Consider the following 16,741-nt stretch of genomic DNA (forward strand, 5'->3'; position numbering starts at 1 on the left):
TTGTAAAAGAATGAAACTAGAACACTTCCTAACACCGTACACAAAAATAAACTCAAAATGGATTAAAGATCTAAACGTAAGACCAGAAACAATAAAACTCCTAGAGGAAAACATAGGCAAAACACTCTCCGACATAAATCACAGCAGGATCCTCCATGACCCACCTCCTAGAATATTGGAAATAAAAGCAAAAATAAACAAATGGGACCTAATTAAAATTAAAAGCTTTTGCACAACAAAGGAAACTATAAGCAAGGTGAAAAGACAGCCTTCAGAATGGGAGAAAATAATAGCAAATGAAGCAACAGACAAACAATTAATCTCAAAAATATACAAGCAACTTCTGCAGCTGTATTCCCGAAAAATAAGCGACCCGATCAAAAAATGGGCCAAAGAACTAAACAGACATTTCTCCAAAGAAGACATACAGATGGCTAACAAACACATGAAAAGATGCTCAACATCACTCATTATTAGAGAAATGCAAATCAAAACCACAATGAGGTATCATTTCACACCAGTCAGAATGGCTGCTATCCAAAAGTCTACAAGCAATAAATGCTGGAGAGGGTGTGGAGAAAAGGGAACCCTCTTACACTGTTGGTGGGAATGCAAACTAGTACAGCCACTATGGAGAACAGTGTGGAGATTCCTTAAAAAACTGGGAATAGAACTGCCATATGACCCAGCAATCCCACTGCTGGGCATATACACCGAGGAAACCAGAATTGAAAGAGACGCGTGTACCCCAATGTTCATCGCAGCACTGTTTACAATAGCCAGGACATGGAAGCAACCTAGATGTCCATCAGCAGACGAATGGATAAGGAAGCTGTGGTACATATACACAATGGAATATTACTCAGCCATTAAAAAAATACATTTGAATCGGTTCTACTGAGATGGATGAAACTGGAGCCCATTATACAGAGTGAAGTAAGCCAGAAAGAAAAACACCAATACAGTATACTAATGCATATATATGGAATTTGAAAGATGGTAACGATAACCCTATATGCGAGACAGAATAAGAGACACAGATGCATGGAACAATTATATGGACTCTGAGGGAGAAGGTGAGGGTGGGACGTTCTGGGAGAATGGCATTGAGACATGTGTATTGTCATATGTGAAACAGAGCACCATTCCATGTTCGATGCATGTGACAAGGGCTCAGGGCCGGGGCAATGGGATGATCCAGAAGGATGGGATGGGGAGGGAGGTGGGTGGGGGGTCCGGGAAGGGGAACACATGTAAACCCATGGCTGATTCATGTCAATGTATGGCAAAAACTATTACAATATTGTAAAGTAATTAGCCCCCAACTAAAATAAATAAATTTATAAAAAAAAAAAAACAGGAAAAAAAAAATAGAAAATAAACTAATTAAAAAAAAAAAAAATCTCTGTTGTATGAAACTCATCACATGATTTTCATGTCTCACTTATGAATCTTGACATGTAGTTGGTAAAATCTTGTTCTAAGGTCAGAGGTCTTAGATGAACTTGGATAACAGATGGTATTTGAGTCTGGCTTTTCCACCACGATGGTGGCTTGGGTCGAAATTGAGGATCAAACCTGTTGCACTGTGAGAGCTCCTGGTTCTCCGTGCTGGAGTCTCCCGCTGTCTGTCAGAGCAGCTTCTGACCCGCAGGGTGGAGGGACCTTCTTTGTAGGCCATCAGACAGTGTTGGAGGGAGTTTACGTGTTGGGTCACAGAGGTGGCCTGGCAGTCTGTCTGTCTGGAGGCTGGCAGCAGCTCCTTCTCTGCCAGCAGCAGTTGATGTTGTTAGGTCAGTGTGTGTGCATGTGTGTGGCTCTGACAGGGTTTTATATTGAAGATGAGGGAGTGGCTTTTAAAAATAACATATTTTTGACTTGAAACAAGTCAAGGCAGAGAGTAGAGACAATTAGAGACTGACATCCTGTTTAGTCATCTCTCCAGAGAGTTCTATTTTCAGAGCTGTTCTATAAAGGTTCACAAATGGTGTTAAGGTAGTTAAGGGGGTATTGTTAAGTTAGCAGTAGTCGTGATGAAAGAAGCTGGTTTGAACACTGGGGTGAATTACAGTGCGGTAACCACGTTGATAGTAGTAGACTGAAGGCAGAGAAAGGCAGAGTTTATAAGAATCAGCTCTTATGTAGATGAAGCTTTCTGAGTCAGTACAAAATAGTACTTTTGTACTGTTTGTCAGTACTTTTGAAAAAGTATAAGCAGGGTGTAGTGTTTAAAGACAGGTGGCAGTGAGCTAGCGTATGGTCAATGCATTTTTTTCCCTTCAGTATGAGTCACCTGTTGGTATAGTACAAGCAGTAAATAGTACTGTCAAAGTTCTTTGAGGTTGTCTCATGGGAGCAATGTCAGAAATGATATCATGGACTTGGAGATGTGAGCAGTGAAACAGGGGATGGTTAAGATCTTGCCCAGAGCCACTGTGCCAGTCAGACTGGAGTCTATATGTTCTGATCTAGTTTGAACACTGTACCATATGATTTGCAGCTCATTTAAATTTAATATTCTACTCAAAATACCATCCATATCTATACTCAACTTCTCCAGACCTTTCTGTCTTCAGGTCAAAGGCAGAACTGAAGTCATGGGCTAAACTTGATGAGGTCTTTATTGGGTTGGCCAAGAAGTTCATTTGGGCTTGGCCAACAAATATTTAAGGACAATTGTAAATTTATATATTTAATTACAATTAAGATATTGTAAATTTATGTATTTGTGTAAATTTATGTATCACAATCCATGGCTTAGAGGTGTCCAGGGGTAGTTCAATGTTGGCATGAAGAGGGCAGAGCCTGCCTACCTTGGCCCATGTGGTCAGAGCAGACATGGAGGGCACTGCCCGTCCTGGGGCCATGCTGAGTGAAGGCTTTTGGGAGATGGGCGTGTTTTCAGAGGATGGGATCTAGCGAGAAGACGTCCAGCTGCCTCATTGGCAGGATGTCCATCTTGTTTTCTCAGCTCGTAGGTGAGAACAGAAAGGAACCTTGATGTTCCTGTGAAGAGTTGAGAGTAGTGAATGCACAGCATCTGTACTGCCTCTGCTGGTGCTTCCTGAAGATGAATTGCACTCAAGTGGACATGGTATAGACAGAGACAGCACTCCTCCAGTCAAGCTCTCTACTTCCCAAAACTACAGGTGTGCAGCTGACCACACCACATTGCTTCATAGCCTTTTGTGTTACCATTATTTCTCTACTTTATACACTTGCCACGTGGTTTAGCAAAATATTGTTCTTACTAATGCTGCATATCAGTTAGGGATGTTTGAGAAACGGTGACCTTGTGTATGAATGCTTATCAATATCTCAAAGAGCCAAAATGGAAGAGGAAAAATTTCAAGAGAGGGGAAACATTGCAAGGATAGTTTCATTCAGATCTGTTTTTCATCCTTTACAACTTCTCACACTGTTACTTGTTTCTTGCCCATCTACTGTTTGAGGAAAGACTTAGATCTGATCTGTGGCTGTGATTTGCACATTGAGGCCTGTCTGTAAAGAATTATTTGAGATCCACCAAAAGAATACTTCAAAATTAGAATATAACATATTTTTCCCTCTCTTTCTAGGTGGATCTGGAGCCAGAAGGGAAAGTATTTGTCGTAATAACTCTAACAGGGAGTTTCACTGAAGGTAAGAATGAATTTGGGGTGGTTTCTGGTATTTGTGTACTATTGAGTTCATACTCAATAGGAATTTCTATCATAGAAATTATAAAAAGAATATTTTATAAAAGATACTTTAAAAAATTAACTGTTTAAATTAGGCTGGTTGGTATTTTATTGCTTAATGGTCTATTGGTTTTGGTTGCCATAGCAAATATATTTGCTAATTCTGGCAATCTTGTGTTTTATTTTTTATTCATCATCTTCTTAGTTCAAGAAGTTCTCGCCTTTTTGGTTCATGTCTATTAAACTGTACTTAAATTTTTGGCTTTGGGCCAAACCTTTAGTTTGCCTCTTAATGTATTACAAATTGAAGAATCATATTCTTTTCCTTATAATGTTTATCTCATCCTGTCCTTTGAATGATTCTTTCCCTCTTCCCCTGACACTACCCTCACCTCCCACTTTCCTTTATTTTTAATTGAGGTAAAATTTATATACAGTGAATTGACTAGATCAGAAGTGAAGAATTTGATTTTGACAAATGCGTACAACCATGTAACTAGCACTGTAATCCAAGACATAACATTTCCATCCTTCTGAAAGTTCCCTGTGTCCTTTCCTAGTTAATCCCCTGCTGCCATAGATGGTAAGTGCAATATTTTGTTTTGTTTTTTCACTGTAGTTTAGTTTTGTCTATTCTGGAAGTTTATGTAAGTGGAACTATATAACATGTTCTCTTCTGTGTCTGATTGATTTTGCTCAGCACAATTTCTGTGAGATCTATTCATGTCATTGTGTATATTAGTATTCTATTCTTTTTTATTGCTGAATATTCCATTCTATAAATGTAGCACAATTTTCTTTGCTCATTCTTGTCCTGATGGACGTTTTGGAGTTTTCCCTGTTTGGGGTTATTATGAAGAATGCCTCCATAAATATTCTTGTACATAAATTACACCTTGATTTCTCTTGGGTAAATGCCTAGCAGTGGAATTGCTGAATAACAGAGTAGATACATGTTTAACTTTATAGGAAACTCACATGATTTTCCAAAGTAGTTGTATTCTTATATTCCCACCAGCAATGTTTGACAGTTCTAATTACTCCATGTCCTCACCAACATTTGATGTGGTAATTCTCTTTAATTTTAGACATGCTGGTGGCTATGGAAAGATAACTTGTGGTATTAATTTGCATATCAAATTCCTTGCAATTTCTGTCCCTTTTCTAGTGGCTTTCCAATGTTTCCAATTAATTGTTTTAGAATATATCTCTAAATATTTAATTGTTTTTGTTGGCAGGGTTAGTCCTTTGCAAGTTATTCTACTATTACTAAAATTCTTGCAAAGGTCTGTAGAGGTGTGGCTTTATGGTTTGTCTGTTTGGTGTTGGCATTTTGCAAATTGGTGACACCTTTGAGAAATGATTTTCTCTTATCCCATTCAACCCTTCTCCTTCATGTGGGAAAATTATCTTAAGGTTAATATTTTTCAACTTGTCTCAATTGTTGCATCTTATCTTTTTGCTCTGATATTGAAATTAGCAGAAACTTGGGTTACTTGAACATGAAAAAACTGTCCAAGTTATAGTCTAGGGATCTTCTGCCTGCTCACAAGTCTTTTGGTTTTGCTTGACATTTTGAACAAACAGGATTCGTGAGAAAAAATGAATCTGCTCATAACTCCGTCAAATAAAATATAATGTAATATTACAGAACATTGCTGATAGAACATTCTTACAGCACATGGAAGATGGGTACAACCATGGTATAGACAAACCCAGCAGTGAGTATAGAGGCATGAATGAGGAGTGGGTGAGATTCTGAATATGCTGCACTAAGTTGCAAGGGGCCAGAGGAGTAAGGCCATGTGTGTTAGACCAGGTCTGATGGTGCTGTTGTTGTTACGTGACATCTCTTTTTAGAGTTATACTGGCTCTCTAAGAATAAATTTTATTACGTTTCTATCTTCCTTAATTGTACACTAGAAAAATCAGAACAAGGGTGCTGGAATGGTCCTCAATATTCTCATAGCGTCAACTTATTAGTTATAGTGATAAGAAAGGAATGTCAAGTGTTAACTCGGGGTGAGTTCTTACTAGGCCATTGCAATAATTAATATTCCTTTCAGAGGTGACCCTGGGTAAAATGGCGAGGCAGGCCAAGTTCATCTTTGGTAATTCCACCTCCCCTTTAAGTTAGTCCTTCTGTTCTCTGTCTTCAGATGTCTCTTACTCCAGAAAGATGCTCAGTGATCTCCTCTCTCCAGGAACACTTGCTAATAAGCAAGACAGGGAATTCATGGGCTAATTCACACTAAAGTGATAGTGATCGATATCTTAGCATTCTACCCCTCTTAGGTGTGCCTGTGTATTTTTAAATGATGTTAAAAGGGCTGTTTTACCCATGAGAAGGAGATTTTTAATGTTCAGGTTTCAGGATGTATAGCATCACTGTGTGGGCTGTATGTTAGAAGCTCAGAGCTGATCTCCCTGTCTGTGGGAGCCTTATCTTGTCAGTTTAGCTCCTAGGCTGGGGCTCAACTTGAGCTGGCACGTTGCTGCCGCCTTAGGGCACAGCTTCCTTGTCAGATGCAGAGAATGTGATGCCTGTCTCTGTGCGTGTTATGCAAGGAGGGAATAGAGCTCCCCAGCCCCCACACTGCTGCCTCAGCTGTGGCAGCACATGGACCTGGCTCTGTGAGAATGTCCCTGGTTTGGCCTCTCTCCTGTCAGCCACCCTAGATCATCTCTGGCTATCAGGTGACAGGTCGGCTGGTAGAACATTTGGAGCTCTAATTCCCACCTGGGGTACTGGAGAACTTTACATAAAGAAGCAAAGTGTGGTCAGGCTTGCCTGGTGTGGCTCAGGCTGTGAAGGGGGCGTTGGCCTGGGATCCCAGAGGGATTGTCAAGGCTCAAGAAATGTTGGTTGATGAAAGAATGAAATAATGCCATTTGCAGCAACATGGATGGACCTACAGATTATCACATTAAAGGAAATAAGTCAGACAAAGACAAATATCATATGATATCATTTATATGTGGAATCTAAAAAAAATGATACAAACGAACTTATTTACGAAACAGAAACAGATTCACAGATTCAGAAAATAAACTTATAGTTGCCAAAGGGGAAAGTGAGGGTGAGGGAAGGATAAATTAGGAGGTTGGGATTAACATATACACACTCAATTCAGTCAGTTCAGTTCAGTCGCTCAGTCACGTCCGACTCTTTGCGACCCCATGGACTGCAGCATGCCAGGCCTCCCTGTCCGTCGCCAACTCCCGGAGTTTACTCAAACTCATGTCCATTGAGTCCGTGATGCCATCCAACCATCTCATCCTCTGTCATTCCCTTCTTCTCCTGCCTTCAATCTTTCCCAGCATCAGGGTCTTTTCAAATGAGTCCATTCTTCGCATCAGGTAGCCAAAGTATTGGAGCTTGCTTCAGCATCAGTCCTTCCAATGAATGTTCAAGACTGATTTCCTTTATGATGGACTAGTTGCATTTCCTTGCAGTCCAAGGGATTCTCAAGAGTCTTCTCCAACACCACAGTTTAAAAGCATCAATTCTTCAGCAGTCAGCTTTCTTTACATTCCAACTCTCACATCCATATATGACTACTGGAAAAACCATAGCTTTGACTAGATGGGCCTTTGTTGGCAAAGTAAGGTTGTCATAACTTTTCTTCCAAGGAGCAAGTGTCTTTTAATTTCATGGCTGCAGTCACCACCTGTAGTGATTTTGGAGCCCCCCAAAATAAAGTCTCTCACTGTTTCCACTGTTTCCCCATCTATTTGCCATGAAGTGATAGGACCAGATGCCATGATCTTAGTTTTCTGAATGTTGAGTTTTAAGCCAAATTTTCACTCTCCTCTTTCACTTTTATCAAGAGGCCCTTTAATTCTTCTTCACTTTCTGCTGTAAGGGTGGTGTCATCTGCATATCTGAGGTTTATTGATATTTCTCCTTGCAATCTTGATTCCAGCTTGTGCTTCCTCCAGCCCAACGTTTCTCATGATGTACACTGCATATAAGTTAAATAAGCAGGGTGACAATATGCAGTCTTGACATACTCCTTTCCGTATTTGGAACCAGTGGATGTGACTGGTGATGGAAGTAAAGTCTGATGCTGTAAATAGCAATATTGCATAGGAACCTGGAATGTTAGGTCCATGATTCAAGGCAAATTGAAGTGGTCAAACAGAAGTGAACATCAACATTTTAGGAATCAGCAAACTAAAATGGACTGGAATGGATGAATTTAACTCAGATGACCATTATATCTACTACCGTGGGCAAGAATCCCTTAGAAGAAATGTAGTAGCCATCATAGTGAACAAAACAGTCTGAAATGCAGTACTTGGATGCAATCTCAAAAACAACAGAATGATCTTTGTTCGTTTCCAAGCAAACCATTCAGTATCACAGTTATCCAAGTCTATGCGCCAACCCGTAATGCTGAAGAAGCTGAAGTTGAATGGTTCTATAAAGACCTACAAGACCTTCTAGAACTAACACCTCCAAAAGATGTCCTTTTCATTATAGGGGACTGGAATGCAAAAGTAGGAAGTCAAGACACACCTGGAGTAACAGGCAAATTTGGCATTGGAGTACAGAATGAAGCAGGGCAAAGGCTAAAAGAGTTTTGCCAAGAGGACGCACTGGTCATAGCAAACACCCTATTCCAACAACACAAGAGACGACTCTACACATGGACATCACCAGATGGTCAACACCGAAATCAGATTGATTATATTCTTTGCAGCCAAAGATGGAGAAGTTCTATATAGTCAGCAAAAAAAGACTGGGAGCTGACTGTGGCTCAGATCATGAACTCCTTATTGCCAAATTCAGACTTAAACTGAAGAAAGTAGGGAAAACCACTAGACCATTCAGGTATGACCTAAATCAAATCCCTTATGATTATACAGTGGAAGTGACAAATAGATTCAAGGAATTAGATCTGATAGAGTGCCTGAAGAACTGTGGGCAGAGGTTCGTGACATTGTACAGGAGGCAGGGATCAAGACCATTCACAAGGAAAAGAGATGCAAAAAAGCAAAATGGTTGTCTGAGGAGGCCTTACAGGTAGCTGTGAATAGAAGAGAAGCGAAAGGCAAAGGAGAAAAGGAAAGATATACTCATTTGAATGCAGAGTTCCAAAGAATAGCAAGGAGAGATAAGAAAGGCTTCCTCAGTGATCAATGCAAAGAAATAGAGGAAAACAACAGAATGGGAAAGTCTAGAGATCTTTTCAAGAAAATCAGAGATACCAAGGGAACAGTTCATGCAAAGATGGGCTCAGTAAAGGACAGAAATGGTATGGACCCAACAGAAGCAGAAGATATTAAGAAGAGGTGGCAAGAATACACAGAAGAGCATATACACACTGCTATATTTAAAATAGAGAAGAAAGACCTACTGTATAGCACAGAGAACTCTACTCAATATTCTGTAATAACCTGTATGTGAAAAGAATCTGAAAAACGAATAGATATGTGTATGACTGAATCACTTTGCTGTGCAGCAGAAACTAAGACAACATTGTGAATCAGCTATAATGTAAAATAAAAGTTAAAAAAGAAATGTTGGTTGAGCCTCGGTATACATCTGATCTATCTCACAGGGTTGTTTTGAAGGTCAGATGATAGAATGTGTAGGAAAGTGCTTTGCAAACTGTTCTATGAAGGCACAGATCCATGTTCCTGTTGTCATGGCAGCAGGATTACTGTCATTCTCCTCACCCCTGCCTGGCACCCATGTATACTCAGCAGGTGTATTTTGTTTTGACACTGTTTTTCATTTATACTAGAAGCCTCAAGAATTTAGTGGACAGTTTCTAATGTGATGTTGGCTTATCGCCATGCCTGTTTCCCTTTCATGGCCTCTACTCTACTCTAGGGCTTCTGCCATTAACCGAGATGCCATAATTCCAAGGCTCTCCTTTAAAAAGCAATTGCTTAAATGGAGGTCTGGTCTGTGATATACAATACTGGCATTAGGAGCTGCTGGCTGCTCCTTATTTTATCCTGTCTCATCTTCTCATCTTTCATTAATTGTGCTGAATTTGCAGCTAAGGCAAAAGAGTTTTTATTAAATATAAGATGTGACATGAGAAGTGACATGAGAAATGACATGAGCTATGCCTGCTGGGTACAGACCTGTGATCTCATCACAGATGCTGGGGATAGAAAGATGAACAAGATACGGACACTGGAACGAGCTCATCTGCTGTGGGCAGATGCAGCCCACATGTACAGTGCAGAGGCCCAGGGCCCAGCACAGGAATAAGTCTAAGGCATGGTGCTGGCCGGCAGGAACATGTGATCAGATCAGCCAGGAGATTTTAGAGGAAGATCCACTGGGGAGGAGCATGGTGGAACAATCAATAGAAATATTGCTGGCGGAGGAGAAAGTTCAAGAGCGGCAGATAGCATGTCCACAGGCGTAGGGGTGAGAGAACAGCGAAGAGTTCCACAGACTGACCATAGGGAGAGGGGTGCTGAGTGAGAGGGAGTGTGGCCAGAAGTGCAGCAGAGACTTGGGAGCAGGGCCTCACGCACATGGCTCAGTGGTAAAGAATCTGCCTGCCCATGCAGGAGACGTGGGTTCAAACCCTCAGTTGGGAAGATCCCCTGGAGAAGGCAATGGCAACCCACTCCAATATTCTTGCCTAGGAAGTCCCACGGATAGAGGAGCCTGGCCGGCTACAGTCCATGGGATGGAAAAGAGTCAGACACAGATGAACAACTGAGCCCGCAGGCATGCGTAGGTTTGCCCAGCACAGTCTGAGTTTGTCTGTGGTACCAGTGTAAACCACTCACAGCATCACTTTGCAGTCTCATGAGGATCCCAGGTTAGAGGATAACCTGCATGGTTACACTACCTCTAGGGTCACAGACATGATGGGGTGCCAGTGAAGGGTTTTAAGGAATGGGAAAATCTTACTTGGTAGCCATGGGTACATGGGGCTGGGGGCAGGGGGCTATTAGGATCATAAGAGGAGACGGGTATAGATAGCCAGTAAGAGACAATTAAAGTTTTCTAAGAGATTACTAGAACTGGAGTTAAGTTGGAATCTGTGGGGATAAATGGAGAGTGGGGGACAGCTGTGAGAAATATATAGGTCTTGAAACCAGCAAGAATTGGCAATTCATGGGATGTCAGGGAAGAAGAAGATGAGACTCGGGTGATGCTCAGAGGATGTTAGGCAGTCATTCACCAGACTAGAAACGTAGAAGGTGATGAATTCAGCTTTGAGCAGGTGGAGTTTGAGACACTTGTGAGAAACCCAAGAGGAGATGCTTAGCAGCGATAAGAGTCTAGAGTTTGTTAAGGGATCTAGGCGTGAGATAGCTCTGGCTGCTAGTGGGGGACTGGGACCCACTGAGAAGATTTAGAAAACCAAGGTTGACTAAGAGCAGAACTCTGTGGAACACCAACAATTAAGAATCTGGCTCACAGATTATAATTTGTCAAACTCACCCAAACTCTGTTGAAGGTTTACTTAATGAACACTCATTTTGTTAGTATATTTATTACTTATTCAATAATATTTGAGTGCTTACTGCATGTTAAGGCCTGTTTCACCAAATGGTAGAACTTCTTCCAAATTGACATCAAAATGTTTGCTAACAAAGTTTGGAGAAAGGACAGAACATAAAAGACTTTTAGAAAAAAAATTACGCATAAATTGGTATTAACAGCAGTAGCTTCACAATTTGATCAAGAAATGTGCTATGTATAGATTTATGTTTAATGCTGAGATGAGAAGATGAGCCTGCTTCAAAACCCAACATTAAACTGAGATGGAGCAAGAAAAGCTCTTCATGGAAATCTGTCACAGAGCTGAAGGCATAACATTGTCAACTGGATCAAAAACCCATCACCATTGTTCATATTAAGAAAGCTGTTATCACTCTTGATCAGATATAGAATTCCCCTCAGCACTGCTGCCAAGACACAGTTGAACTGACTTACTGTTTTGAAAGGACTGTCTCATGTCATTCTTTATTTCATTCTGGCTAAGCCTTTCTGGAGCTAACCACTGGATCAGCCACCTAATCAAGCTGAAATTTTATTAAAGTGATGAAAGAAACCTGGTCTTTTAATGCAGCCTCTAGATGCTGTCACTATGGCTCTGTTTGATGGTCACTATGCTGGACTAGTTCTTACCTGGAAGAATGGAGTGGCCAAAAAAAAAAAAAAGGTTTGAAGTATTGATGAAAATGCATTGAACTAAACTCGTCACTTTTATAATTGGAAGAGAAGCAACAAAAGAAATTGTTAAAATAGTGATATCCCCTCAACAAATCAAAAAAGATGTTGCTGCACTGTAATGCTATTAAGAAATACAGTGTAAGATTTGAAGATAATGTAGTTTGTGTAAGTGAAGTTTGCCTGTATTCAGGGTATCTCATACTTCAATGATTGGCCCATAGAGCAAGAACCAGATGACGTCTGTTGCCTCCTGGGAGTACACCATCCCATTTGTGAAGTAGTCTCTCCAAGAAATCAAGCCCAGATCTGGTCAGGTTTCCACATCTAACCACCACTGTGGAGGAAATAGGGGGATAGGGACACATTTAAAATGACACCATGAGGTACAATCAGCAAAATTCAAAATGTGGAAACATTTGATAAGACAAGAGGCTTGCTTCCTTTGACTAAAAATTGGAAGAGAAAAAGAAAAGAGAAGGGAAAACCAAAAATAGCAAAAGATTAAAAATTGGAAGAAAAAAGGAAAAAAGGAGAGAAAACCAAAATAACAAATGAGAAACATATTAACCATCTTCAACATGTGAAACATATCAAGCAAGAATTGCAAAACTAACTCCCAGGATACAACTGGGAAAATTTATGACTGTATACATCATAATAGTAAGGAATTATTAACCTTATTTAGCTGTGATTGTGGCATTTTGGTTGTTTAAAACAGAGCATCTATGAGCGATACGTACTGAAATGTTTACTGATAAAATGATTTCTGAGGTATACTTCAGAATATTCCAGAGGTGGGAGAAGGGGAAAGAGGGTACAGATAAAACCAGATTGGCCCCAAGTTGCCTCTTGAAGCTAGATGACAGTTACACGTAGGTTTATAAGTTTGACTACTTTTTCATGCGTTTGAAATTCTCCTTAATAAGAAATCAAAATTACACATTTAAAATACTTATTTCCTAAACAAAAAACAGTATGTGGGTTGCCTCTGCAACATCCAAATGACGCTTTAACTTTGAACACATGATATCTATTCCCATTTATAAATTAAAGCTGGTGTTTTTTATCTGTATACATTTTATCCTTAATTCCCAATTTTTATGTATGATGAAGAGGAAGAGTTAAAAATTGAAATGACTGGAGTGCTTCAGAAATATTTTTGAAGATTCTAAATAAATACTAAGCTGTGAGTCAAAAACTGCAGGTAGGAAGAAATGAGTAAGACAAATCCTTTCGTTCTGTCGTAACGTTCTCACTCATAACGAATGACAGGTAAATCATCTCCTATTAACAATTACATAACACTTTGCCCTTAGGAAGTTTCACTTTAAGATAGTTTTCTCAAAGAATGACGTAAAGCAAAAGAATTAATGGTAGACGGATCTTGTGGACACGTCTTTTCCCCAAAGTTCCCCAAGCAAAGTTGAGAGTATTCTGTACCAGTTTGCAGGAAAAAGTGATTTCTTAAAAGATAAACAAAAATACAGTCTGACAAAGAACCTGTCATTTGTGGATCTGAAGCTCATGGAGAAAGCTTCACTGAAGCTTTGAATTGCCCCCTTCTTTCAGACTCTTATTATGTTACCTGGAGCTAGTACTCATTTTCCCTGGGGAGAGGCTGGAAAGTGCTGGAATTTTGGTATCTGCCAAAAGTATTCTTTCTTCTAAGGCAGTGCACTATAAGGTCGAGTAAGATTCTGATCTTTTTGAACAATTTTCACTCAGATTTCCTGTGTCAAACCATTGGTTTACACGTAATTATATTCTCTGCTAAATCATCATGGTCTCATGCACCAAGGCGGATGAAACATGTCTTAACTGCTTGAAGGCTGCAACTCACCATTTCTCACAGTCTCTGTGTGTTATTTTTAAAGGGGGAAAAAGTCATCTCTGATGGCAGTTTTCAGTATTCCTTTCTCATGTTTCAAGCCTGGTGACATATTGTTGATATATCTTTTTAAAGTTAGCTTTTTTAAAAAAAAATATACTCTTTCTGTACATTCAACCTGAGGGATGAGTGGCTACTTTGGTTCTCCTGGTGGTCCAAGCAGTTCTATGGCTCCCACTGGAAATGACTGCCGGGTTGGAGACAGGGCTGGAGGGTAACAAAGAGGCATTGAGGCAATGGGGAGAGAAGGAAAACTGGAAAAAGAAATGATCTTTTTAAAGAATTGAGACTAAACTGCCCATGTTGTGGTTGACCTGATCCTCTTTCCTATGAGAGCAGACTCATTTATTGAGCTCCTTCTGAAGACCAGGCGCTGTGCTCAGCCTGAAACTGAGCAAGGACCAATAGCAGCTCTTGTTTCATTTTCTTCCAGTAGCAAGATAGCCTCTACCCTCCTAATAGTTGCCCTATATGTTCATGACATCATGTATGTTATTTCATTTGCTCCTCACAACAAACTTCTGAGGCGGATGTAATCCTCAGTATGCAAGTGGTGAATCCAGCTCAGGGTTGCTGAGTTGCTATGGTCTCCTGAATAATGAGTGCCAGACCCCAGACACAAGCTCAGGCTGGGATGCTGAGGTCCAAGATCTTTCTAGGCCATCAACTATCTGGGAGGTGTTTCCATGTTTTCTTTTTATTCTACCTTGGGTAAAAACTGTCCTTTAGGTGATATAATCCCAACCTTCGCAGAGTTTTGTTTTCTTTTGGGATAATGTTCTTTTGTGAGACTTTCTTTGGACTCCCCCCTTCTTACACCTAAAGGTTGACAGTAACCTGGGAAAGGTTCCACCTTCTTAAATACCAGGTATAGATCAGAGAACTCTGGGAAGACTGAGCTTGAGATTTGCTGAGTTTTACCATCATCATCAGTAGGTTCTCTTAATGAAAGCGTTAAACTGGAACTTGGAAAAATTTTAAGTCAAATGAGTTCAGTTAGCATATGATAGCTATATTTGCCTAGTTATGTCTCAACCATTGTTGGCTTCATCCTGACTGCTTCTCTTACTTTCATTGACTATTGATGATAAACTTTAAAATGGTTCTCAAAGTGTGGTCCTGCAGATCTCTGGGAGTTCCAGAATATTCAACCCTGATTATTCATTGGAAGGATTGATGCTGAGTCTAAAGCTCCAATACCTCGGCCACCTGATGTGAAGAGCCGAATCATTGGAAAAGACGCTGTTGTTCAGAAAGATTGAAGTCAAAGGAGAGGAGGGTGGCAGAGGATGAGACGGTTCGATAGCATCACTGACTCAATGGACTTGAGTTTGAGCAAACTCTGGGGATAGTGAAGGACAGAGAAGCCTGGTGTGCTGCAGTCCATGGGGTTGCAAAGAGTCGGACATAACTTAGAGACTGAACAACAATAGTGCATAAGGCACTCTGCTACATACTACAATACTATTGTGTCTCAAGAAAGAACACTTGGATAATTGATCTACTTTTTTCACCCCATGGGACACCATTTTTACTTGAAAGAATGACAAACTGTAGTTATGGAGACATAGGATTTTGTCAGGTATTTTCTTAAAAATGAATGAAATGAGCTTGTTATTTCCAAGCAAAAAGCTGAGTATGATGCTAGTGATAAAATTGGATCCTGCAAGGCATGGGTAGAATTTTGGAAATTTTATACTCACCATATGAGCTTGTCAGCTTGCAATACTTTAAAAAAACAGACTTTTCTTATGAATTTGTTGTTTATTAACGATTGTGAGGGGTTTTTTTAATATTGTAAAATAGATCAACATTTGGAAGAAGATCTGCATAAGTCAGTAAACCCTCATTTTCAAAATGATCAATACAAAATGTTACAAAACCATGCATGAATCAAGGATCCATTGAAAGCTTAAGATAGACTAACTGATTTAGTGTAACAGTATAAAAATCTCATCGATTATATAGATTCTACATTGCAACTAACTCTTAAACTACCAGTTGTCAAGTTTTGGTATAGAATCAAAGAAACACCTGAAAAAGCTATTAAAACACTCTCTTTTCCACTACTCTCTGTACGAGGCTAGATTTTGTTCATATACTTCATCTAAAACAGCATTGTAGAAGATGGAATACAGAAGTAGATCTAAGAATCCTACTGGCCTCTGAGTCACACTTTAAAGGGATTTGCAAAATTGTAAAACAATGCCACTCTTCTCACTCAATTTTTTTTTTGAAAATAGAGTTATCTTTCATAAAAATATTATTTATGTTAACATGCAATGGACTTATTGTTTTAAATGAATAAATTTTTTTAAAGTCTCAATTTTAATTTCTAACATGATAAATAACAGTAGAGAGAACCCACATAAACCAACACTGAGCCCTTGATTTTTAAGACTGGAAAAGGGTCCTGAGGCCAAATTATCTCTAGAATTTCTAGGTTATCTCCCTCTTAATCTTTCTTTCAGAAGTCTAGCACTTTTAGTGATAATTTAAAGAAGAAGGAACTGAGAAGCTTTTGTGTATGCTCTATTGGGACTGACGTTAGGTGACAATTAGGTGATATACACAACAGAAAAATTCAGTCATTTTTTGAAGCTGTTATCCTTTTTCTCTAATTATTTTTACTGTGTGGTGTACTTCTGCAGCTGGTTTTTGTTATAAGCCCTTTCTCGTAAAAATGGGGAGGTCAGGAAATGACACCCAAACTACCCAGAAACCTATGGTGGTTTCTAACTTTAGAGATGCTGCTATCGGTAGCTCGATGCTAAACCTTTGCTTGATTTGAGCAGAACAAGGCAGTCGCAGTACTTCTGAGCAAGTGGTCAGAGCTGTTAGCACTAAAAGCTGAACCGCAAAAATAGCTCAAAAGCCTATGGATGGAAGCATCCGCAGATTCACCTTATGTGACACTCACCCACCAGCATGTTCATCTGAAATCAAGATTCGTGAAAAACACAGAGTCTGACTAGTATCTTCATTTTCTCAAGCTTCATATATATATATTTT

At 39.7% G+C, this 16,741-nt stretch overlaps 1 protein-coding gene across 3 annotated transcripts in view; it reads left to right on the forward strand.

Moving 5' to 3' along the window:
• PRKCH (protein kinase C eta) overlaps positions 1-16,741 on the forward strand; it is a 365,028-nt gene that overhangs the window by 77,578 nt on the left and 270,709 nt on the right. For all 3 annotated transcript variants that reach the window (XR_014059378.1, XM_081509759.1, XM_081509758.1), the window contains exon 2: positions 3,579-3,642. Coding sequence is in view for 2 of the 3 variants with exons in the window: in XM_081509759.1 (XP_081365885.1) it covers positions 3,579-3,642 (64 nt within the window). In the remaining variant the exon portion in view is untranslated. The remainder of the gene's footprint in view (positions 1-3,578; positions 3,643-16,741) is intronic.

The sequence above is a fragment of the Giraffa tippelskirchi genome, chromosome 7 (genome assembly GCF_054371585.1).
Source record: "Giraffa tippelskirchi isolate mGirTip1 chromosome 7, T2T-mGirTip1v1.2.pri, whole genome shotgun sequence".
In the NCBI taxonomy this organism is placed as follows: Eukaryota; Metazoa; Chordata; class Mammalia; order Artiodactyla; family Giraffidae; genus Giraffa; species Giraffa tippelskirchi.